This window comes from Setaria viridis, chromosome 6 (genome assembly GCF_005286985.2).
Source record: "Setaria viridis chromosome 6, Setaria_viridis_v4.0, whole genome shotgun sequence".
Lineage (NCBI taxonomy): Eukaryota > Viridiplantae > Streptophyta > Magnoliopsida > Poales > Poaceae > Setaria > Setaria viridis.
Genome location: NC_048268.2, coordinates 4,994,896 through 5,020,714, shown reverse-complemented (window position 1 = coordinate 5,020,714; position 25,819 = coordinate 4,994,896). Strand labels below are relative to the sequence as shown.

Here is a 25,819-nt window from a genome sequence, read left to right as displayed (position 1 = left end):
CTTCGCAAGCTGGAACTGGAACGTCGCAGCAACACGCGCGCGCGCGCCCCCTGGGCCCATCACATGCCCGCTGCCGCTGCCACCAAGTACACCAACGCTTTTTCACTTGGCCGCTTGCTCGCTTTTCGCGCCGCGCCTGGGCCCACGCAGGCAGAGAAGCCGCCGCTGCCTGCTTGCTGGCTGGCTGGCTGGCCTGGCCGGCTGCCCCTCCGCCTCTGCCTGCCTATAAAGCGGCGAAGAACGGAAAGGGAGGCCAGGCGCCAGAGAAAACCCTCTTCTCCTCCGCACCGTCCCATCGTCTCTCTCCCCCCGCTTCTCTCTTCCTCCGTCCCCTGCCTCGATCGCAAGCGGCGGCGGAGTGGGAGGACGAGGACGAGGAGGAAGAGAGCGAGCGATACCGCCGGCAGCGCTTCTCGGTGAGTGCTGGCGTGCGTTCGATCCCCCTTCCGGCCTTCCCTCGATGTGCTCCGACTTTTCTTTCGGCGTGTGTGGTGGGGTTTTCTCGCAATTAAGCGCTCGGTTCTTCTCGTCTTCCTTCCGTACTGATGATGATCGCCACCGCTCGGTTCTTGCCTACTTCTTGCTGCTGCTTTTGTTTGCTCCCATGGGCTGGGACTACTACTAGCTCCTCCTCCTCCTTCCTTTCATTCTTTTCTCAAGAAAAATGCTGCAGCGTTTTTTCTTCTTCCTCCTTTTCGTTGCTCTATCTGCTCCTTTTCTCCAGTGATTTTGCCTATACTTGGATCGATCGATCGATCGATCGTCTCCGCCGCGCTGCCTTCTTTTTTGTCTGTCTGTTTGTTTCTCCCCGATTTAATTATGTCGCTTCGGGGGGGCCGCCATGGCAAATGCGTGCTCCATCGGTGCATCCTCCGATCGCTCACGCGCGTCAGATGCGTCGTCCACAAATCGGTGTGACGATGATGATATCTAACGCTACAAGGGGGGGAAAAGGGACAGAAATCAAGAACGGCTTGCTTCGGGGTTTTGACTGTTCTTTTTTCCTTTTCTCTTTGGCACCTTATTATTCCCCTGTTTCCTGCTCGCCTGGGTTTCTTTGCTCAAACCCATCTCACTTCTGATCTCATCACACACAATTCGCAAAGTGTGTAATACTACCACCTGCACTTTCCTTCTTTACTCATACCGCACATCGTCGTATCGCAAAAGATTCGGGGAATTAATTTCCGCTCCACGGTTAATTAATAGCCAGCAGCTAGTTTAACTGCTCTCCCTCCCCGCTCCCCTGCTATATCTGCAGGTGAAGGGCTCTGCTAGGTACATTTCGCACATCGCCGGCGCGGTTCATCTAGGAGGCGTCGCCGTCGTCCCCCTCATCCTCTCCGCTCCGCCCCGTCGTCGGCGCAGATCGGATCGATCGATGGCCCACGATCGCCAGATGTGGTACGTGCGGCAGCAGCTGCTGCAGCGCCCTCCTCCCTGTTCTCTCTGCTCCTCTCTTCTTGATGCGTGCATATCAGTGTATCTCACGGGAATGGGATCTTGTAGACGCGTCGAATTACGTCGTGCTTTGCTTTTTTTTCTTTTTAAATGAATCGTGCTTTGCTTTGACTTGGATCTGTTGTGTTCTTGTCTCGTTTCCATCTACCCGTACAAATTCTGCTGGATGTTCTTGCATCCTGAGTTCTTGGCACGATTGCAATCGTGTAGTAGTAGTACACAGTCGATGCATTCATGAAACAGAGAGAATCCGGAGACGGATTTCAGCCCAACATGGAGCCCACATGTAGATGGGCCTGGAAGCCATTCCTTCCCGGCCCAGTCCAGACCACTTCCCCCCGCTTTTGCTCCATTTGCCCATTTGTTCCCCGCTTCGCCTTTTTTCCGGTGCCCTCACCTCGCCAGTCACCACCGCCGTCGGCTTCACGTCCAGCTCGCTCCGACGCCCTCTATCGTCCGGTGGTGCCGATGGAGGTTTCCCTTGTGCTCTCCCAGTGCCGGGGAGCCTGCCTGCCTGCCTGCCTGGGACAGTGGGACGGGTCTTTCACATAGATGCCGCTGCTTTGACCACGGGCGCAAGGTGTTTGCGCAATTGCCTCACATTGTTTGGTGTTGTCGAGGGCCCGGTATACCGAACTTGTGTGCTGGGTGTCCTCTGTGATTAGTAGAGCATCCTCTTGGGATTCTTGGCTAGTGCCTAATTTGTGTAACCACGAATTTTTTTTCTTTGTAATTATTATTGCTCTTGTTACGATATGCTGTGGTATGTGCTCTTTAATTTTTGGTCATCCTAGTTTGTATGCTAAACCAGTTGCTACAAGGCTTGGTTGTAATTTAAAATACAGGCCTTTCCTGCTGTGGAAACTAGAGAATCCCTAGTGACATGCTTTAAGAATGTGTGCGGTGATGCAAATCCGACTTTATATGTTCTAGTGCTACCCAGAAACGCATCTTGCCATCCTGTGCTGTTCTACCATCAATTTGTTCCTTTGATGTCTCTGATCATTATATATGTGCACCACTGCTTCAAAGGCTATGCTGTAAACATAGGTCTTTTTTTCCTGATGTGAATTAGACTGTCTAGCCCCATAATTTGTGAATGTGTCATGTGATCCAAATGCAACTTTTATGTGTTCTGCTCAGAAATGCCTCTTGCACTGTTCTGTCATCTATGTGTTCTTTTGATGTGACTGAACATGGTGTACGCGCACAACAGCCAATGCTTATGCCATTAATTTACATGGAAATACATCTTTCACTGTTCTTCTGCTATCCATGTGTTAATTACTTCATCTGACGTGTCTGACCATTGTATTTGTGCACCACTGCTAATGCTTGCATCAGTAACGTAGATGTTAATCATGCTCATGTTTCCATTGATGTGGTTGAACATTGTTATACGCACACCAGTGTTAATGCTTACACCATTGTTGAGATTTAAGTGCTACAGAACAAAGAAAGGGCTCTCACTCTTTAGTGTTTGATGCAAATGTACATGTTTATTATCAGTTGTGCCTCTTCCACTGTTGTCTGATGTATGTTTTTTTTTGTGTGTGTCTGAAGTCTGAATATTGTGATATGCATACCACTATAGTGCCCCTTGATATAGATTTCAGTCATACTGAATAATGAAATAACACTTATTGCTTGAGTGATCACTGCAATGTTCTGATCTGTAGATTTCCGTATCTCTTAGGTCTGCAATGGAGTGCAGCTCTGACGAATCATCAGAACTAAGTGAAACAGACATTGATGACTATTCTGAGAAGTCATACTTGAACCTGAAGTCCGGCAAACTTGTGGCAAGGCTGGGCAGTGACAGGTTCAGGTGCCCATTCTGTCCGGGAAAGAAGAAGCAGGACTACCGTTACAATGAGCTGCTTCAGCATGCTGTAGGGGTTGGCGCATCCAACCGTGCTGCAAAGGTTAAGGCAAATCACCAGGCCCTGGCCAAACTCCTCAAAGAGGACCATGCTGATGCAGCAGCCACATTGCCACCACTACAGGCTATTGCGCTGAGTAACCCTCCAAAGTCAGTGAAAGATGAGGAAGTGTTTGTTTGGCCCTGGATGGGTATCCTCACAAATGTTCCGGCCGAACAAACTCAGGGGGGTGGAGCCATACTGATGAAGCAGTTAGCTGACTTCAAACCCTTGCAATATACTGCTGTATATGGTGCCAATGGGTATACTGGTTGTGGGATCGTCCTCTTCAGCAAGGATTGGATTGGGTTCAAGAATGCACTAGCATTCCAGAACTTTTTCAAGTCACAACGCCTGGGTAAAATGAACTGGAAGGAGACAAGGCGGCATGGAAACTATGTATTTGGATGGCTGGCGGGAGAGGAGGATTACAAATCAGATGATCCAGTTGGTATGTTCTTATCAGCAAATGGTGACCTGAAGACAGTGTCTGATCTGGAACAGGAGATGTCGAGCAAAACTGACAATCTAATAGCTAATTTGACACAACAGATGTCTGCTCAAAGCAAGTACGTGCAGGAGCTAGAGTGCAAATGGAATCAAATGAATCTCTCCCTTCAAAGAGCCATGGAAGAAAGTGACTTGCTGCACAAGCGTTATAACGAAGGTACACTTGCTGAATTTTACTTTTGAAAAGGTCTCCTGCCAGAGCTGTATGAATGTTACGCTATTTTTTTTCTTCTAAAATTGTATTTTTTTTATTTACGCTTTTCACAGAAATGCGGAATATGCAGTCTGCTGCTCGTGAACATACACAGAGAGTTTTTCAAGAGACTGATAAGCTGAGAACACAGTTGGTCGAGAAAGAGAGGTACATCCAAAGGAGATCCAGGCAACTAAATGAATTAGTTGCTCAAACTGACATGGAAAGAAGAAAATTGGAGGAAGAGAGAAAAAAGGTATGGATGCATCTCTATATATCTTCACATTTCAGAAAGTTTCTGAATAGCAGTCACAATCTCGCCAGTAATGAAATGCTTACTGATACTTGTCTTGGTCCTTATTTCCCTGCAGAATGCTGACCAAAATGATTCCCTCAACATGGCTCGAATTGAGCAACAAAAAGCTGATGAACGTGCGCTACAGCTCCTTGAGAAACACAAGGTGTGTACACTGTCCCTTTTCTTATTGATATTGAGTTTTCTTTTAGTTTTCATGCAGCAGAAGTTGATTTGGATTGTAATAAACAGAAAGAGAAGGAGGCTGCTTTCAACAAAATCTTGCAGTTAGAAAGGCAGGTGGATGAAAAGCAAAAGCTGGAGCTAGATATTGAACAACTTAAAGGCAAACTGGAGGTGGTGAAACACATGGAGGGAGAGGGTGTTGATGTGAAGAAACGTTCCGAGGAGCTGACAGCAGAACTGAACGAAAGAATCGAGGAGATGGAAGATCTTGAATCTCTCAATCAAACTCTTGTTATTAAAGAAAGGATGACCAATAATGAGATTCAAGATGCAAAGAAAGAGCTGATCTCGGTAATGTCATATGCCAGTATATTTTCAGAAAAAATCTGCAGATATATACCTTATTTGACACTGATTCCTTCAAAGTTAATCGTATTAAGATGTTGGTTCCTTCAAACTTGGTGTGACTGTACTTTGACTCTGACTGAGAGCTTGTGTGAATGTCTTGTAGGGTTTGGCAGAATTATTAGGTCCTCGTAGTAACATTGGAATCAAGAGGATGGGTGAACTGGATGGGAAGCCCTTTCTTGTGGCTTGCAAGCAAAGATATGGAGACGATGCTGACATGAAAGCAGCTAAACTTTGCTCATCATGGCAAGAGCAACTGAAGGACCCTAATTGGCATCCTTTCAAGATAGTGACCACAGGCCCAACGGCAGAGGTATGGCCAATGGAATGAATGCACATCTTTTATCTTCCTTCAAAGTTTTCTGGCTAGAAAGATCAATATTTCCTCCTAGTGTTGTCAGCTGATTCAAGCGTAGGTTAATAACATTTTAAACCTCAAATTTAACTGCGTTAATCAATCATACCAAGAAGAACATATCATCTGGCAGCACTAATGTGATGTGTCATGTTTCAGCAAGTCATTGATGACAAGGATGAGAAACTGGTGGGTTTGAAGCAGCAGCTCGGTGAAGAGGTTTACAAGGCTGTGACCACAGCTTTGCTGGAGATCAATGAGTACAACGCTAGCGGCAGCTACGTGGTATCTGAACTCTGGAACAACAAAGAGAATAGAAAGGCCAACATTACCGAAGCCATACAGCACGTCCTGAAGCAGTGGAAAGCACTGAAACGTCGAAGATAGATATACATCTCGCTGAAAAAAAGCCAAGGTTTGTGTTCTTGTCGCATCCAGTAAATACTTCCTGAGAGTTTTCTGATTCTTGTGCTTTTTAATAAGTGGTTGATCCCTTGATCTGTGTGTGTGCAGGTTTGGGATAGCTAACTATCAGCATCACCGGCAAGTCCAGACGCTACTTCTACTGAAGATGGTCAATCCACGGCTGTGTTCACCTTGGAGGGCGCAAGCTCAACTAGCTTAATTTATCTGTTCCTCTTTTTTGGGTCTAAAACAAGTAGATTGGAGAATATCCTAGAGTAGACGTTCTCTTTCAGTCTTTGGTAACTGTAATCTTGTCTGGTGCTGCCATTACTCTGTGACATGTCTCCAATAGTCCAATGTGCGATGTGTTGCTCCTGCTACAAATTTCGTTGACTGAATGCGGTTGCTGGTTAGCATTGCTTTTCTGTGACATGAGCTATATGTGATGAATGATTCATGACCTGGTAGCTGAATCTGATATTCTCAGTTTCCTTAGACTATGCATTGGGCATCTAGTTGCAAACTTGCAATGCAGAGTCTTGTGATTCTGTGTACGACATTTTCATTCCCCTAAAGTCCAACCACTGTATTCATGTCAGCTTTTTTAAGAAAATCTTAAATGTGTATAAAACTGTTTTGAACTTTTGGAGCATTTTTTTTAACATATCTAAGTACAGATCTTAAAATGCTTTGCAGAGTATCTCCAACAGTCTTCCTTTTCCTAATCCAACTACCATATTAGGAGGGTTGATAAGAAAATAGTACTTCAGCAGTCACCTCTACCTTTCACTTTTTCCAACAATTTACCCTAACTCTCCCTAAATATATTTAGGAGGAGTCGTGATTCTTCCAATACGACAATTAGATTGGGATGAGATTATTGAAAGACTGTAAAACAACTCTCCCCGTAACGGTAAAAGTGATATTGGGATATCCCTATTAAGGAAAATATTTATTCTCTAAAGGAAGAAAAAAATACGTTTGTGTGGGGAAAGCCAGAAATGGACCTAAAAGTCCAATTCCGGCCCACTACTTTCTAGCCCAACAATAAATCGATACGTCGTTCTGAATTCTGATGGTTCCTACCGTCCGCGACGCTGGCTGCCGACGATGACGGCCGAGCTCGCCGTCCTTCCGGCCGATCGGCGTTAACGCCGCCATCTCCAACCTCCTGCCATGCTAGCCTCCAAGCCTAGTGCGAGTCTGATATGAACATAAAATGGTCATGCGGCCTTCTATTCTGGCCGCCGCCCGCCGCCTCACCACCGCGGCCGTTGCGGCGGCCATCCGCCGCGGGGACCTCGCCGGCGCCAAGGAGGCCTTCGCGTCGACGCGGCTCAAGACCACGGCCACCTACAACTGCCTCCTCGCGGGGTACGCCAGGGCGCCTGGGCCCGGCCGCCTCGCCGACGCACGCCACCTGTTCGACCGAATACCGCACCCGGACGCCTTCTCGTACAACACGCTCCTGTCCTGCCACTTCGCCAACGGCGACGTGGATGGCGCGCGGAGGCTCTTCTCCGCGATGCCGGTCCGGGACGTCACGTCCTGGAACACCATGGTGTCCGGGCTGTCCAAGAACGGTGCCTTGGAGGAGGCCAAAACCGTGTTCCAGGCCATGCCTGTGAGGAATGCTGTTTCCTGGAATGCAATGGTTGCAGCACTTGCGTGCTCTGGAGATATGGGTGCAGCGGAGGAGTGGTTTAGGAATGCCCCTGAGAAGAAAAATACAATTCTCTGGACTACCATGGTGTCAGGGTACATGGACGCCGGCAATGTGGAGAAGGCCACGGAATTCTTTGATGCAATGCCAGAGAGGAACTTAGTTTCTTGGAATGCCATGGTCTCTGGATATGTGAAGAATTCACGAGCGGGTGATGCTTTGAGGGTGTTCAAGACCATGGTTGACAACGCCACTGTGCAGCCAAACGCATCAACATTAAGTAGCGTGCTTCTTGCATGCAGTAACCTGTCAGCAGTTGAATTTGGGAGGCAGATACACCAGTGGTGCATGAAGTTGCCTCTTAGTAGGAGTATGACCGTGGGTACGCCACTTGTCAGCATGTACTGCAAATGCGGCAATCTGGACGATGCTTGCAAGCTGTTCGATGAGATGCACATGAGGGATGTAGTTGCATGGAACACCATGATTTCCGGCTGTGCTCAGCACGGGGATGGAAGGAAAGCTATTAAATTGTTTGGAAAAATGAAGGACGAAGGAGTGGTGCCAGACTGGATTACTTTTGTGGCTGTATTGACAGCTTGTATCCACACTGGATTGTGCGATTATGGAATGCGGTGCTTTGAAACAATGCAGGAAATATATGGAATTGAACCCCGAATTGAGCATTACTCATGTATGGTGGATCTTCTCTGCCGAGCTGGTCTCCTTGAGAGAGCTGTCAGCATGATCCGCTCAATGCCTTTTGAGCCGCATCCTTCTGCCTATGGCACCCTGTTGACCGCTTGTAGAATTTATAAGAATTTGGAATTTGCCGAGTTTGCTGGTGGAAAGCTGATTGAACAGGATCCGCGGAACGCAGGTGCCTATGTGCAATTGGCAAATATTTATGCTATGGCAAATAGGTGGGCTGACGTCTCAAGAGTAAGGAGATGGATGAAAGATAATGCGGTAGTGAAAACACCTGGATATAGCTGGATCGAGATAAAGGGTGTGAGGCATGAGTTCAGATCGAATGACAGATTGCATCCTCAGCTTGATTTGATTCATGACAAGTTGGACCGGTTGGAGGAGCTGATGAAGGCAATGGGTTACGTTCCTGATCTTGATTTTGCACTGCATGATGTTGAGGAGAGTCTGAAGGCACAAATGCTGATGAGGCACAGCGAGAAGCTCGCTATCGCTTTTGGCCTGATTAGCAGTCCCCCTGGGATGACCTTGAGGATCTTCAAGAACCTCAGGGTTTGTGGAGATTGTCATAATGCAGCGAAGCTTATCTCCAAAATCGAGGACCGAAAAATCATCCTTAGGGATACTACACGTTTCCACCACTTTAGAGGTGGGAGCTGCTCTTGTGGAGATTACTGGTGATACAAGGCGTAACTAGCATGGCTGCCATTTTCGGTAACAATGTCCGACATACACTGGTGTCACCATAGGACTTGCAACACTATCTGATCCTTTCAACAAGAAAAAAAATGTGGAGCATCAGCAGTCAACATGTGAGGTTTGAGCAGTTTGCCCTGATGTTTTTCTTTGTGCTTTTGCTTTGGAAGAAACTTATGCCCTCCAGGCCGTGAGATTCATCAGAACCTTACCATTGACTGTTGGAGGATGCTGAAAGATCACGGATAAGATATACTGAAGGCCTGTAAGGATGAGTGCGTTAGATATACATCTTGGTACTGCGGAGTTGATTGTTTAGTCCCAGCACCATCCGCAGTATCACAATTTGGTTCTCCATATTTAATTTGCAGCCTGTGTTGTCACCTGCTGATATTTAAACAGTTATTTGTTGAACTGTCTTGTCTGTTTTGGCTTCAAGAAGTTGCTGCAACCTGCAAGAGGTGGCCGATTAATCAATCATGAACTGAAAAGATGCAAAGAAAGAGTAGATATCAGCAACGCACTGTGAAAATGTGTAAAATGGCAATGGAAATGTTGCGGAGTTATTTACTCTCAAAGGCAACAAGGGTGAACCACTGGACAGATGCTGCTAGCAGGACTTTGAACTTGCAGTTGCAGTAATACAGAGGCACTCCATCTTAGCCCTGGTACTTGGGATTGGGATAGAATCTGATGCACAGAAGTTCATTCCCTGAATAGAAAGGGGCTTCACGTGTCCACCTGGATAATCCTGCTTCAAGATGATGCCTCACGAACTTGCTAGAGGGTAGAGGTAGGCTGTAATGTGGAGTATCTTTGCATTGGGACTTAGTCTATTCCAGCGTTTATAGCTGAGGCTGTAATGAAACCCTATTTTTTTTTCTCGCTATTTACCCGTTAGTTCTGCTGTTGGATTGTGGGCGAGACCTGCCACGTGCTCTCATCACTAAATACCGATTGTTTTGTTTAAAAATTTTCAGTTAGTATTTTTGTTGCGCTGTCCTTGAAGCTTCGACTGAAAAAAAAATTCTCGCTCATTTGTCTCCTGCTCCTTTTGGTCTTTCGACGATAGGATCTGTGACGTGTCAAATTTTAATTGGACAAATAAGTGACTGAAAACTGAGACTCAAATTAGGGGGGCTCCTATATGGCTGGTGGAACTGCCAACTTTAAAGCCCATTAGGCCCAGTTAGAAATTCAAATCAACCCTTCAACTAACCAGATTCAACATTTCAGACTCAATATTTTTTAAAAGTTAGATCAACATTCAAAAATATTAGATTCAACATTTCTTAAAATAGAGTTTAACATTTTATAAAAAATACAATATTCAACATTTTTCAATGTCTCTGTCAACATTTGGATAAACTGGGTTCAGCATTTCCTTTTTTTCTTTCTTACCTTGGGAACCCTACCACCCACGCGGCCGACGCGGCCAGCGGCGCGCAGAGCCTCAGCCTGGGGCAGGCGGCGCGCAGGGCCTCGCCCGTGGGGGCCGGTGGCGGCGCACGGGCTGGCGCGCCACGGGCGGCGGCGCAGGTGGCCAGCGGCGTGCAGGGACTTCACCCCGGGGCGGCGTCGGCGCACGGCCGGCGCGAGCTGGGGGCAGCGTGGAGGCGCGCGAGCTCAGGGGCGGCGGCGAGCTCAGGTGTGGTGGTGGCGGCGGGACCGGGCTGGGGGAGTTGACTAGGGCTGGGGAGAGAGGAGATGCATCCAACGGATACTATTGCACGCACGAATCTCAAACACTGGAAGTTGGGTAAGAAAAAAAAAGCTCCGGAAGCTACGTATATATGTTTCCCGCTCAAAGTACTCGATACTGTTGGAGTATGTTTTGATGGCTTGGAACTCCTTCAGATGGGATTGACTCGGCCCATCAACCACCTCACGGCCCACACAACCAAAACGGATCGTCTGCCTTCTCATTCTCTCATCGGCCCATCAACCTTCTCATTCTCTCATCGGTAGGTGATTCGAGATCCAGACGATTGGGAGAATCCTCCGTTGTCTGATATTTTTTTTCCGAAAAGATGGCAAAAGTTTTGGTGCATTTTTTTTAAAAAAAAGAAAAATAAAAAGACAAGTGCCGCGCCTGTTTTGGTTTATATTCACGTACAGTATTATTCTTGGGCTGTACTTTGTTCATTTCATTGCAGACTCAAATTTCTACTACTCTACTTATACATTAATTCGTATACCATCAGATCCTGATGGTTGAGAACCCCATTTGCTATAAAACACGACACCTGAAGTTGACTTTGTATCGTCACTGATGACATCACTGACTCCTAGGATGGTAGCACAAGGCTCAAGAAGGCCTTAGTACAGACACCAAGAAGATCAAATTCATTTGCTACAGTACAGTACGATCTGGATTCAACGAACATTGAATCCTAATCCTCTTGTTTTGCCCCTGAGAAATCCATTATTTATAATTCTTGCCAGGATTCATATCATCCTCTCTTGCACCTCAGGAGTGACAAGCATGGGAAATCTTGTCGTCTGAACTGAAAGCAGAGAAGAAGAATAAGATGCCTCTGGACTCTGTTGTCTCGAATTTCATACGCCTTCTAGCGGCACCAGCCTGCCGCTGGCGCCCGTCTTCCTTTCCCGGCCGTGGCCGTCGTCGTCGTCGTCGTCGTCGTCCTTGTCCCACTCCGTGTAGACGTCGAGGAAGTAGAGCGCGGCGACCATGGCGACGCAGGATGCGCACATGGGGATGGGCCCGAAGAGCCAGAGGAAGACGGGGCACGAGAAGTAGTACGCGCGGACGCCGAGGGACCAGAAGTAGAACCCGCGGTTGAGCGTCCCCGTGACGTAGCCGACGGCGCTGGCCGGGCGGCGGTGCGCGGCGAGCGGGACGTTGACGAGGAGCCCCGTGTGGCTGTAGTACCGGATGGACTGCACGTTGAGGAGGAAGGCGACGAGGAAGCAGACGAGCACCGCGAAGAACTTGAGGGTCAGCGCGGCCTCGCCGGCGGCGCCGACGACGAGGGTGGGGCCGGAGCTGGCGGCCTCGCCGGGGCGGCCGGAGAAGAGGCCGTGGGCGGCGCCGCTGGCCATGAGCGCGGCGACGAGGGAGCTGAGCGTGATGGCGACGGAGGCGAGCACGGTGGAGGCCATGATGCTGTTGCGCATCGTCTGCACCGCCAGCACGGCGTGCTTCCCCGACGGCTCCTCCATGATGTGGCGCACCCAGATGCGGCGGTTGATGGCGTTGATGCCGATGACGGTGGTCTCTGGGCGGCGCCGGATGCGGAGGAGCAGCCACAGGTGGTAGCCCAGCATCACCGCCAGGCCCAGCGGCACCAGCGCGTAGTCCAGCTCCGACGAGCCCCGCTGCATGGTGGCTGAGCTCTAACTCCGGCTAGCCGGAGCGGCCGGTGCTGTAGGTGACCGTGACAGGGTGAGATCCCGGTCGATAGCTACTACTCCAAGGCACAGAGCTTTATACTGCAGTGAGCTGAGCACAGCTATCAGCCACTTCTACTGTGTTAGTGCAGAGATGGGTGACAGTGAGTCAGTGAGAGGGTGAAATAGATTAATTATCTTGTTACTCGACTCCCTCCCGAGAAGAATTTAGGAGGAAAATTATTTAGGACATGATTCGTGCATACCAAGAAGTGATTAATTAGCGTAGAGTTTTTCCTATCTGTCCCTATTAAATACAGTTGCGGGTGTATTCCATACGAGAATGTACCCTTGCTCAAACGGCTAGTGCAGCGAGGCGTCAGTCCTGTAGTGCTGAGTTTGATTAATTATCTTGTTACTCGCTCCCTCCTGAGAAGAATTCAGGAGGAAAATCATTTAGGACATGATCGTGCATACCAAGAAGTGATTAATTAGCGTAGAGTTTTTCCTATCTGTCCCTATTAAATACGGTTGCGGGTGTATTCCATACGAGAATGTACCCTAGCTCAAACGGCTAGTGCAGCGAGGCGTCAGTCCTGTAGTGCTGAGTTTGATACCTCGCATGCATTTTTTTTTAATTTTTTCAAACTGGCACGCAGAGGAGGATGCATGGCGTTGTGCTCAGGACGCCTGATGCTTGGAGTGCTCACTGCATGCGTTAGTTTTCGAGTTTGCTTGGTGACGGTGCTGGTTTTTGAAAGTTTTGGCCTCGCGTTGTGCTCAGGACACCCGACGCTTCGAGTGCTCGCTGCTTGTTGTATTTAAACGCATGGAACCTTGCTTGCTCCCTTCCTTAAACACCTGGTTCCCTTCCTTCCTTGTTCTTCTCTTGTTCATCGAAGGCATGGCTCATTTTTTTCTCCGATGTTTGGATTACACCGTGCCTGATTAAGCAGTGTCTTTCTATACCGTGCTCCACCTTTCCTCTCTCCACCTCTTCTCTTTCCATCTACCGCATGCAATGGCTGATCCAAGAGATTGTGACTTTGATCTGAATGTTCGCTTACAAGAAGATGGTAACAACAATTTTTCCTTCGATCTCAACGAGCCAATATTGGAAGATCACAACGACCGTGGTAATGTGTTTCCGTCTTTGAATTTGTTGTTTCCTTCAAGCTCCACCTTTTCTGAGTGCAGAGATGGGTGACAGTGAGTTAATGAGAGGGTGAAATAGATTAATTATCTTGTTACTTACTCCCTCCCGAAAATCCCTCCCGAAAAGAAAGTCGTATAGGACATGATTGTGCCTAGAAAAAGTGATTAATTAGCGTAGAGTTTTTTCTGTCTGCTCCTATTAAATACGCACTACGGGAAAGCTAAAAATTGCCGAGTGTATTTTTTTTGCCAAGTGTTTTTTTTCGAGCACTCGGCAAACAAGCTCTTTGCCGAGTGCCAAGCCAAAAAACACTCGGCAAATCGGGGCTTTGCCGAGTGTCAAATAAAAAACACTTGGCAAACCCCCCTCTTTGCCGAGTGTCAAAAAAAATACTCGGCAAAGAGGGGGTTTTGCCGAGTGTCAAAAAAGACACTCGGCAAAGAGGGGGGTTTGCCGAGTGTTTTTTTCGACACTCGGCAAAAAAATATTTTTTTTCCTCTTTCCACCTTGAAATTTTTTCTACTCCACGCATACAACATGTGGTACTCAATGTTAAAGTTTAGTATATTTTTGAATTTGTTTGCTATATTTATTTAATTAATTGTATTTCAAGAAAATTTTTGGTATAATTCAAATTTGAACCGCAAGTGATTCAAATTATAGAATAAAATGAGTAGAAATATGATATTCATGTTATTCAGTCCAATTTGAGACCTGACCCATGAAATGACAAGAAATTTCGAACATCTTGTTCAGGAAACACGACCATGAATGTGTGGCAGTGGTATTTTTAAATTATAATAAAAACAAGCAAAGTCTGAAAATCATGAGATTTGTCATGATGTGATGATATCATAGGTGGAGGCTGTGGGAAAAAAATTAAGAATGTTTTACACATTTTGTTACGTACGATGTTTACAAACTGAAGCATTTCAGATGAAGAATAGTAACGTTGAGAAGGATTGCATAAGATTTGGAGTCAAAATGACGGTCGAGTTTTGATTTGACTACAAAACTTTTTGTATAGTCAATAGAGAATATATATTATTTCATGTAAATTTTTGATAATTTTTTTGAAACTGTTGGATATTTTTTAAATTTTTTTTAAAATAGCTTTGCCGAGTGTCCTAGGGTAGACACTCGGCAAACAACCCTTCACCGAGTGTCACCCCTAGGACACTCGGCGACTTTTTTTTCCCAACCACCAAGGACTTAAGTCCCCGGCCGCACCGCACCCGGCCCCCTCGGTCTTCCTCTCTCCCCCCCCCCCCCGTCACTACTCCCACCCGTCCCCCACCTATTCCTCTCTCCCTCCCCCCACCGCCGCCCGCCGCCCGGCCCCCGGATCTGCTTCCGCGCGGCGCCCCTCCACCGGATCTTCTTCCCTGCCCCTCCCCTCTGTCACCGGCGGCGCCGCCCCCGGGATCTGCTTCCCCGCGGCGCCCCTCCCCCGGATCTGCTTCCCCACCCCTCCCCTCCATCACCGGCGGCGCCCCTCCCCGGATCCGGCGGACTCCGTCTCGACCGTCCGGGGAGCCCACCGAGGGATGCCGCGGAACTGTTCGGGAGCGGCGGCGGCCTCCTATACCACCACCAGGGCTCCATCGGCGGCACGGTCGAGGCTCCGGCGGTGCCTGGCTAGAGCAAAGCAGCGGCGTGTGGTGGTGGCTGGCGGGGGCGTGTGGTGGTGGCTGGCGCGGGGGCGTGGTGGCGGCGAGCCGGTGCTGGCAGCGGCGGGGTTCATGGCGTGGTGGCGGGAGGCAGTGGCGGTGGCTGGCGGCGGTGTGGATGGTGGCGGCGGTGCTGGTGGTGCGGCCGACGATGTCGGCATGCCATTTTTTTTATTTTTCTCGAAAAAATGGTTTGCCGAGTGTTTTCTGGGCACTCGGCGAAGCTTTTGCCGAGTGCCCAACAAAAAACACTCGGTGAAATTACTTTGCCGGCGGGAATTTTACCGTGTGCCAGATGCCGAGTGTAACACTCGGCGAACTTGTTGCCGAGAGTATTTTGGGTTTCGCCGAGTGCCCCTGGCACTCGGCATACCACCTGTGTCCCGTAGTGACGGTTGCGGGTGCATTCCATATGAGAATGTACCCTAGCTCAAACGGCTAGTGCAATGAGGTGTCAATCCTATGGTGCCAAGTTTGATACCTCGCGGATGCAATTTTTTGTTGGTAGGAGTGATTTTTGCATGGCTCGCGGCGTATTGCATGGCATTGTTTCGGCAACGCATGGCGCGCGCGCTGAGCTGCTACTTTTGCTGCATGCGTTTTTTTCAATTTTTTCAAACTGGCGCGCAGAGAAGGATGCATGGCACTGTGCTCAGGATGCCCGACGCTTGGAGTGCTCGCTGCATGCGTTAGTTTTCGAGTTTGCTTGGTGATGGCGCTGGTTTTTGAAAGTTTTGGCCTCGCGCCATGCTCAGGACACCCGACGCTTCGAGTGCTCGCTGCTTGTTGTATTTAAACGCATGGAATCTTGCTTGTTCCCTTCCTTAATCGTCTGGTTCCCTTCCTTCCTTGTTCTTCTCTTGTTCATCAAAGGCACGGCTTATTTTTTTCTCCGATGTTTGGATTACACTGTGCCTGGCACCTCTTCCTTTCCTCTCTCCACCTCTTCTCTTTCCATCTACCGCATGCAATGGCTGATTTAAGAGATTGTGGCTTTGATCTGAATGTTTGCTTAGAAGAAGATGATAACGGCAATTTTGCCTTCGATCTCAACAAGCCAATATTGGAATATCACAACGACAGTGGTAATGTGTTTCCGTCTTTGAATTTGTTGTTTCCTTCGAGCTCCACCTCTTCTGAGTTTGTTGTTTCCTTTTTTTTATAGGATTTCATTTGAACTTGACACTAGATGAATATGGTATGGTTGATTTCGATTATGTACAAAACCTGTCTGGTAATTTTTTTTTCAGTTTGTTCATTCCTTTTTTGATTGTTTTTTATGTAAGTCGTGGCTAACAAGAAGAATGTTCTTTTTTTTTGTTTTACTAGAACATGATGCTGAGGCTCCCATTGAAGTAAACCATCGAAGGAAGGACATGAGAGAAGAAGTCACAAAATAAGTGTACCAAGCATTGTTGGCTACAAGTAAGAATGGGACACTAGGCAAGAAAGATAAAAGAATTGTTGCTGATCAATTTGGAGTACACATTCGATCAGTTCAGCGCTTAGGGAAGCGAGGTAAAAACCAACTTGCTCATAACATTCTGGTTGTGGTTCGTAGTCAAAAGAAGGGTAGATGTGGTCGTAAGGCAGTCCCTCTTGATTTGGAACAATTGCGCAATATTCCTCTCAAGCAAAGAATGACCATAGAAGATGTGTCTAGTAAACTTGGTATTAGCAAATCTAGGATACAAAGGTATTTGAAAAAGGTTTGCTTAAGCGCCACTCTAGTAGCATCAAATCGTACCTCACTGATGCCAACAAGAAGACTCGGTTGAAGTGGTGTGTTGACATGATTGAGCAAGGTTTGGTTGGTGATCCAAGGTTTAAGGATTTTTTGGACTTTGTGTTCATCGATGAAAAATGCTTCTACCTCTCTCAAAAATCTGAGAAATACTACTTGCTACCCGAGGAAGATGAACCACATCGCACTTGTAAGAACAAGAATTACATCCCTAGGATCATGTTTTTGTGTGTTTGTGCTCGGCCAAGGTTTAGGAATGGAGAGTGTATTTTTGATGGGAAAAATGGTTGTTTTCCACTTGTCACTTATGAAAATGCTATAAGAAGTCAAAATCGTCTTTGTGGAGAGCAAGTAATCAAGCCAATAACTTCAATCACAAGGGATGTGATCAGAGATTTCATGGTAAATAGAGTTTTGCCTGCTATTCGAGCCAAATGGCCAAGAGAAGATGTGAACAAGCCAATTTTCATACAAATACCTTCTCATTTAAAAGTGGATGATCATTTTTTTTGTGAGGCTGCTAAGCAAGATGGGTTTGACATTCGGCTAATTTGTCAACCACCCAATTCTCCGGATTTTAACATTCTAGACTTGGGGTTTTTTAGAGCTATTTAAGCTATTCAATACAAGAAGGATGCAAAAATAATTAAAGATCTAGTTCCAGCCGTGCAACAGGTAAATGGATCAATTGTTCACTTGTTACATTGTTTCTTGAACAACTAATCTACTCATTGATTTATTTTTTCAACACATGTTTTGTAGGTATTTATGGAGTATTCGCCGCGCAAAGCAAACAGAATTTTTGTAACACTTCAGAGTGTTTCGAAGGAAGCCATGAAGGTTAAAGGATGCAACAACATCAAGATTCCTCACATGCAAAAAGAAAAACTAGAGAGAGAAGATCGGCTGCTATTGCAAATCTCATGTGAAGCTTCCTTGCTAGCTGAAGCCATTGCTAGTCTCCCTGCAAATTAGAAGATGCAAGTTAGTTTATGCAGCAAATTAGAAGAAGCAAATTAGGAGATGCATGTATCTTAGGTTAAATGAATGAGACATGTAACCTTACTAATCTTTCTTTGCATCTTCCATGGCGCCTTGCTTCATCTTCTCAATGTGCTCGTCCAACTTCTTCTGAACGTGCTCAGGCAGAATTATGGTTTCACCATTCATTTCAAGCTTCTCCACATCAGGAATGTACATCTCACAATCAAACTTTTCCATGTCATGCAATATCCATGCTGTCAAATCGTAGTCTTCATGTAGAAGACCACAAAGGGCACACCTGTGAGCGCGGCGGTGAGCTTGGAAGCAGGCTTCTCCGTCGTCGTCGTTGGCGTGGAACGTGCCGCAGCGAGCGCACAGAGACTCGACGGAGTCCGGCGCCACCTCAACGGAGTCCGACGCCACCTTGACAGAGTCCAACACCATCTCTGAGTCCATTGTCATCTCCGAGTCCGGCGCGACCTCTGATTCCAGCGCCTCCTCCATGGCGCGAATGACCTTCATGGCGTCGAACTCTAGCCGGGCGGCGAGGAAGAGAGGCGCGCGAACATCTAAACCCTAACTAGAAGCGAGCGGCAAGCGTGTGCTACAGGAGGCAAGCGTGCTACGGGAGAGCAAGGGAGGCGAGCGTGCGCGCAATTAAGGGAGGCAAGCGATTAGCGAGCGAGTGAACGGACGGCGCATGAAACGAAGTGGGCGAGCAGGTAGCCAAAACGTTCTCCAGGGGCAAACACATCCAAGTCAGCGACATGCTTTGAGAAAATGGTGTCAAGGCTCAGGACGACTTCCTTTCCTGGTACGGAGGGAGTACTTAATAATTACTAGCGATATAATAAATGGAGTAATTAATTAATTACCCGTGTTGTTTGCAAATATAAATCCTGGCGTCACTGGCTAGTAAATCTGATTCACCATGCAGTTTGACTTTCGCGTGTGTGGTTCATCGTTTACGGATTCGCTTTTGTGCATGCATGCGTGAAGTCATGACCGCATGCATGAGGACGAACCCTAGATGCTTCTTCAGCTTCTCCTGATCTCACCGCAATCGATTTGACGCGTGGGGGGTCAGATTGTTGCGAGAACGACGCTAACGACGGACTGGGATAGATTTTTGACTTGATGAGATTTATTATATGCACGTAGATTAATGGGAAGATGCTTAATTGGTGAACTAGGAGCCGTGCCTTAGGACAATCCCAACCCTCCAATTAGGATGGTTTTCGTAACATTAATTGTATTACTATATAGTAATTTTAGCTTACGTGGCGCTACATTAAATGAGAGAAAACAGGAAAAGAAAGAAACTGGGTCTCATGCAAGACTAGTGTCAACACGAGAACCTATGCACTAGACATTGCGAAATCTTGCATTGGGAAGATGGTATCTTCATACTTGATGATGAACAAATATGATTGGTTGAAAGTAGAGATGATGAATTTATTATGGACCCACACTAAGAAATCATGGGTTGTATATTGTAAAGTCTAAAGTGATGTCTTGCTTATGTGGCAGTATTGACACTATCTATGGATATCATGGGTTGGGACTTCCTTTAGTCCTTAAGTGTTAGTAATTTGTACGCACGGAAATTATAGTTTATTCTGATTAGGTTTCTTGTGGTGAAATTATGCTGTTAGATTCTGCCCGTCCTGGTTTGTGAGCCTCTAATTTATTAACTTAGCATGGATGCTCGCATTTTAAGTTAGTTGTACTGATCAACGAGTTCTATTTCCTTGTCTGAATCTGCGCATCATCCGACTCATGCATGCCAAAATATTTTGTAATGTACAAAACCGTCGTTCGGGATGTTTATAGAGTCACTAACCACAGTTTCCAAATAATTGTATTGCCTCAATTCTTTGGTAAAGTATGTCTCAATGTGTCCAGATCCAATCGCCGTCGTGGTGTCACTAATATGGTTCGTGATCATAGGTCAAAAGTTCACAGGATGTAGCCATTGCTGATATTTCTCTGGAATATAGTTAAATTCTTTTCAAAAAAATTGAACACCTGTCAAACATCTGACGTACACGTACGTGCATGAACTCACTTGTGCACGCGTGACGGCATCGTCGCATGAGGAAGAAAACAGATGCTTCCTCTTGTGCTCCTCACCTGGCGGTAAATGAATTGACGCGTGGCCCGAATATTACTTCGCCATGGGTATCAGATCCCCTAGTTCTGAGATCGAATGGGATAGATTGTGACTTCGATGAGGTTTAGATGCACATGGAAATGGGAAGATGCTTAGTCAGTGAACTTGGAGTAGTTGATTAGGTTCAAGTTCAACTTTTTCTATTCAGATTCGAGTCACCAACTTTCTGCTAATTGTGCCTTCATGGCATTATGGTAGTTGATGTGCACGTTGGCAATGAGATGCCCATAGCAATATGTCAATCCCAAAATATGCCCATCAGTCTCTTCTCAAAGATACCCATACGTGTGTTCATAATGGTAAATGTAATATATGCATATATGTGAACTTGTGTTTATGCACTGAGTGTAGGGAGGGGGGGAGGGGGATACTTCATACCAGCATGAATACTTCATGCCAAACTTTACGGCTCCAATACTCTCGTTTAGAACTAGCTGGATCATTTTTTTTCCCACTGAATATATAGTGCAATAAGTACGTACTAGCGTGGAGCGAAGAGCTAGTCCCATTTGCATTTTTACGTACCTCTCTCACAACACTCTTGAAAGATGTCTTGTAAATAGAACACATATCGACTATGAGCTATCAGTTTACTTATACCATTGGAGATGATTTTATTCAGTGAGCATAGCTATTAGCTACTAGCCTGCTACTATAGTTGAGATCGGTGGCGATGGAGGGTGAAATTAAAGCTCAAGTAAACGGTTAATTGATACGTCCTCTATTGCTGGTAAATAAAAAATGAGCGTGCATCTTCCGATGACCTTGTAGTAAACGGTGTCTCAATATAATGACTGAATCGACCCATATTATCGAATTTGTTACGAGCACTAGATGTATATTCCCCCGTCCGGAAATAAGTGTTCTTTTAGAAATTTCAGACATATTATTAGTAGTGAAAAATGACCATATTATCCCTAATTACTCATGCTATTTGTGATTCAAGGCCGTGCTATCTATTTCGTTAATCTGGATCCTAAATAAATGCATATGCATTGGAGCTAGAGACATAGCATCAATTGATCATTTCATCAGTTCGATACTTCTCTATACAATTTTTTATTGGTGTGAGTGTTACTTCAGCTACATAGACTCACTAGGAGTTAAAAGAATACTCTTTGTGGGAAAAAAATTGAAGGTTAAAAAATAATACTTATTTTGGACGGATGGAGCAGTAGTAAAATATGTCCTCAAAAGAATGTCATCATCTTTATTTTGATATTTACAATAAATGTTGGACATCAAGTGAGCCACCTTTTGGTGAGATCGAAAGTAGAGTCGTTGTTTGGTATGACTCCACTAACCTATATTTTAAATCATGGTGTGCCCATAGTTTACCCATATGTGATGATGTGTTATTGGTTTGTAATCGGAGAGGGAAATGTGTCTCAGTGACTGATGTGACAGCAATATGACCGAATTTACTGGTGCTTGATGATCCATTTTGAAAATTTCAGACACATTAATATTGAATGTGAAATATCTATATTACCCCTAATAACAAATACTAATTGTGATTCAAAATCGTCGTGCTGTCTGATTATTTTTTATTATAAATAAATGCATGTGCATTGGAACTAAAGAAATAACATCAATTGATCATTTGATTGGCTCTACATGCTTCTCCATATGTTTTTTTTATTAGTGTGAGTATTGTTTTAATTAGGCAAAATAGGCATCTTGGTCCCTGAACTTTACACAGAGAGTCAACTTCGTCCCTCAACTTTCAGATTGGCCAATTTAGTCCCTCAACTTTTATTTTTGGACCAATTTACACAAAATACACTTTTTAGAAACCATATTTTGTGTTAGTTTAAAAAATATATTGTTATGTGTATGTATTAAGGGAGTATGAGCATATACATGTTTGATCTGGATGAGCCAAGAGCAGAATAGACTTTTTGCATTAGTTTTATGCTAACATAGAGCACCACATCAACATAAGGACGAGTTTAACTCAAAAATGAAAGTTGAGGGACTAAATTGACCAATCTGAAAGTTTAGGGACGAAGTTGACCTCCGCGCAAAGTTCAGGGCCAAAGTGCCTATTCTGCTTTTTAATTAGATGGGGTTTACTAGGGAGTAAAATGACACTCTTTATAGGATAAATTTTAGAGTTTAAATTAACATTTTTTTTTTGAACGAAGGGAGTACATGTCCCCCACCATCTCAGTTAATTTCATGATTTGCGGTCAACGGGGGAGGCTGTACGTCGTCTGACAGTGTCCAAATCCCAATCACCGTCTGGTTCCTGATCCTAGGTTAAAAAAAGAATCACCGTCGCCATTGGCGATGGAGGCATCAGACATGCGTACCTGTACGACTGTGCTGCGCTTTACGTAGAATAATTCATCCAGTCACCCCCGACCTGTCATTACGCACAACACATAAGATTCACGAGGCAGGAAAAGAAAAGCTACATTTCTTTTTGAGAGAAGACGTCCTCTTCCAATTTTATCTTAACGCAGGCTACATTATAAAAAAAAGAGAGAGAGATGCTTTTCATAAGTTCCTAGTGCTAGATAGGTAACTGCTTTTGCATGAGTTAGGTCTCTTTGCTAAAGCGAAATTTAGAGGTTGGCGATCTAGATGACATTCCGAGCTTAAGTTTAAAAATTTCACTCTTCGTTAACTACGAGTTTGTCGTTTGAAGTACACGCGTGGTTCATCGTATTCTAAAAAAACGACGTGTACGAACAGATGACGGCGCGGCATGGCACGACCAAATGAAAAGCAGAGTCCGGTGAGAGGGAACATTGTCGGGGGCTCAGCATGTACATCTATAATCCATTAACAGCCCACTAACCGGCCCAGCCCACAAACTAAACCTGCTATTTGCTTTTTCTTTTTCGTCCGCCGTTTGTTTTGCTTGAACGAAAATTACCAGGTGGAGTGCTGGACCGCTGGGACCCATGCAGTACCCAACGCATTAGTAGATGTGATCATGTTAGCAACTTTTTCTTTGTATTTTCCCACAACCTCGTTATATTCTTATGATATTCACTTTTATTTTTAAGAAGAATATGAGAACATACGATATTAATTTATTCAACATTTTAAATATTAAATTCAATATTTTTAAATCCAGTTCAACATTTTCGAATAAACTAGCTCAACATTTTTATACGGTAATGTTGAAATAGTATGTTGAAATAGTATTTCAACATTTTAATACTAGATTCAACATTTTTTAAATCTAGTTCAACATTTCGAATGAACTAGTATACGGTAATGTTGAAATGGCATGTTCAACATTTTAAATACTAGATTCAACAATTTTAAATCTATTTCAAAATTTCGAATGAACTAGCTCAAGATTTTCTAAAATGTTCTAAAATGTTGAGTTAGTATATGTAAATGTTGAATTAGCTCAATTAAAATGTTGATGTTCAATTAACAAATTAGAATAATCATGTTGGATCTCGTTTTGTAGAGAAAATTATAACAGATATCATGATTCAAACGGAATTAAATTTGGATGCATCGTCAGAGAGAAAAGTGAATTTAAAATTCGAAAACCAAACCTCATGCCAACAACCAACAACCTGTCACACTGTCAGAGTCAGACCTCCTAGGCTCCTTAGCTCCTACGGCATGCAGCCCGCAGCATGCGGCCATGCGCCCACGGCCCACTCCCACGCCCAGCTGCATGCACATATGCCTCCCACGCTGCATCGAATCCGTTAATTATGTCCTGCGCACGTATCTTAAAGTGGAAGATGTATAAGTAACATTGTCATACTCATAATGTTGAGCCCATTCTATTTGGCAAATTCTGACCATTAATGCCCTCTGGCCCAAAACTGATGCCCAAGGCCCAGGCAGGGCCCAGGGGGAGCGGCCGCGCGAGGAAGGCCCGGCGGAAGGGCCTCGCTACCTTGTCCTTGCAGTCCATCCAGGCCGCACGAGTCCGATCCAACGGACAGGAGAGGCCCATGGGGTGGATGGTATTTCATTTACCGTCCACCCCGGACGGTAGACGAAACACCGTCCAGCCCCTGGCCTGACCCGGCGGCGGCCATCGATGGCATCGTTGCACACCAGCCGACCAGCGAGGCGGCACGTGCTCCTATCCTGTCCGGCCAAAGGCCGCCCATCACACACTTGCGGCGTTCACCGCGCTACGTCCCGGCGCAGAACGCCCGGCCACGCGCCGCGATCCGGCCACGCGTCAAGCGCGTGCAGGACTCGTTCAACAGCTGGCGGTCCCGGCCGGCGCGCGCGCGCGGCGAGTCCTCGTCCCCAGCGGTTCTCCGGAGCTACGCGTGCGCGTCGCAGTCCGTCGAGGGAGACCGCCGTGGACAGCCAGTTGCCGCGCAGTCGAAGACGGAGCAGCTACCGTGCCTCCATGGCCCTGTAGAGTTGGACCGGCGCCGAGGACTTCCTGTGGCGATTTGCAGCGCATAGAAGGAAGCAGCTCGCCGTCGCTCGTTGTGTGAAACAGCGAGCCCGTTCCGGCTGTGCCCGTGCAGCGGGACACCGGCCGCCGAGAGCCAACGTGACCTCCGCAGAATCTACTGAACGAAACTTTGCAGCAAAATTTGGAAGTTTCGGTGAGCATTTGGACCGTCGATTTCGAGAGCACGGGGCCAAACTTTGCAGCACGATTCTTGCTCCACTTTTGAATAAGATGAATGGTCGAACGTTAAAAAAAATATCAACAGCAAAACAAATATTTCGATACAACGGAAGTAGTTTTAGTCCATAAATTTATCGATTTATAAAATATGTTAGCTTTATATGAGAAATTCTTTTCATCTTTTGTAGGGGTAAGCTGTAGCACTAGCACTCTCTGAACCTCATTGCTTGATTTCTTGTGAAAGGGATGACCGGACGAGAGAGGTCTAGATCCTCTCCAACCTTTTTTTTAATTTTCGGGGAGTTTAGCCAAACAAACCCTTATTAGAAAATAGCAAACATTACAGACATCAACACTCGACAACATTATTCCCAAACATGAAATTCATGGATGACTAGCCGCAAGTGCTCCCAATCGGGAAGCGAGCATAAGCCTCTCTTTGTCACCCGCGACCATTTGCCGCAAATGTGTCTGACTGATTGTGGCCAGCTTTGCTGTGCAATGGTCCATCGCCACCATAGCTTCACTGTATGACTCGCTGAGGTGTGCGAACACACAGCGTCGTAGTTGGCCCTCCACAATGGCCATGGCCTAGTGCGCCCTAAGATGGTCGCCATAGCAACCAGACAACATTATCTTCCTGGTAATGCTCCCTGCAGCAGAACATGTATGGTACTCAAAATGATGTTACATAGATCCGCAGCCGCCTCGGTTGCGATGACCGTATACATCGAGACCTTGCTGTTGATTGGTGAGTGTAGAATCTCCAAGCACCTTCTGCGCAAGCGTAAGTCCATCCTCGCTGCCGCAATGCACGCGTCCGGGATGGACATCGATCGAACACCCTCGCAAGCTTCACCAGTGGCAAAGAGTAAGGCGGTGACATGGGTCACCGCAAGGATAAGGATGGATGCTCCACACTTTATGATTTGTCTGTAGTTTTTCTCTTCTTCGAAATTGTGCAGGTCACAATGAAAGGGGGCATGACTTTTTATAGGACATCTTCAATTTATGACAAAGTATATAAATACATGCATCTGTAATTGGATATGTCTTCCTTCAATTTATAACAACTACATTACTAGTTACCACTCCATGAGTGGAAATTTATGAATAGGATACGCTTTGTGGCATTCAAACTTCTATGGATTCCATATGGTTCTTAAAAGAAAGATGTGATTGCAAATCGATGCTTCTCTCCTTTGGATTCAGGCATCTTTCTTGGTACGTTAGTTTTCTATGGATGTGATTTTATTATGTGGATTGTCTCTCCTCCTCTGGATTCAGATATCTTGCTTCATACATTAGTTTTCTATGGATGTGAATGTGTATGATTTTATTAATTACTCTTTCGTGTGGA

General features: G+C 45.9%; 3 protein-coding genes across 4 annotated transcripts; 2 read left to right on the top strand and 1 right to left on the bottom strand.

Moving 5' to 3' along the window:
* Positions 1-249: 249 nt before the first annotated feature.
* LOC117859934 (factor of DNA methylation 1) lies at positions 250-6,230 on the top strand. Of its 2 annotated transcripts, XM_034743130.2 has the most exons (9): positions 250-416; positions 1,262-1,404; positions 3,158-4,050; positions 4,161-4,342; positions 4,458-4,547; positions 4,634-4,918; positions 5,079-5,288; positions 5,490-5,745; positions 5,844-6,230. In XM_034743130.2, exons 2-8 carry the CDS (start codon positions 1,382-1,384, stop codon positions 5,715-5,717), a joined length of 1,911 nt encoding a protein of 636 aa, XP_034599021.1. In that variant the 5' UTR covers positions 250-416; positions 1,262-1,381; the 3' UTR covers positions 5,718-5,745; positions 5,844-6,230. The 2 variants fall into 2 exon arrangements, with proteins under 2 accessions (XP_034599021.1, XP_034599020.1); XM_034743129.2 differs by lacking the exons at positions 250-416; positions 1,262-1,404 and adding an exon at positions 1,737-2,041.
* A 522-nt stretch (positions 6,231-6,752) lies between these two features.
* On the top strand, positions 6,753-9,730 carry LOC117861666 (pentatricopeptide repeat-containing protein At4g16835, mitochondrial). Its single transcript, XM_034745235.2, has one exon. It carries the CDS (start codon positions 6,955-6,957, stop codon positions 8,785-8,787), a length of 1,833 nt encoding a protein of 610 aa, XP_034601126.2. The 5' UTR covers positions 6,753-6,954; the 3' UTR covers positions 8,788-9,730.
* A 1,372-nt stretch (positions 9,731-11,102) lies between these two features.
* Positions 11,103-12,214, bottom strand: LOC117861593 (uncharacterized). The gene has a single exon (XM_034745168.2). The coding sequence runs from the start codon at positions 12,145-12,147 to the stop codon at positions 11,362-11,364; it is 786 nt and encodes a 261-aa protein (XP_034601059.1). The 5' UTR covers positions 12,148-12,214; the 3' UTR covers positions 11,103-11,361.
* Between the last annotated feature and the right edge of the window lie 13,605 nt (positions 12,215-25,819).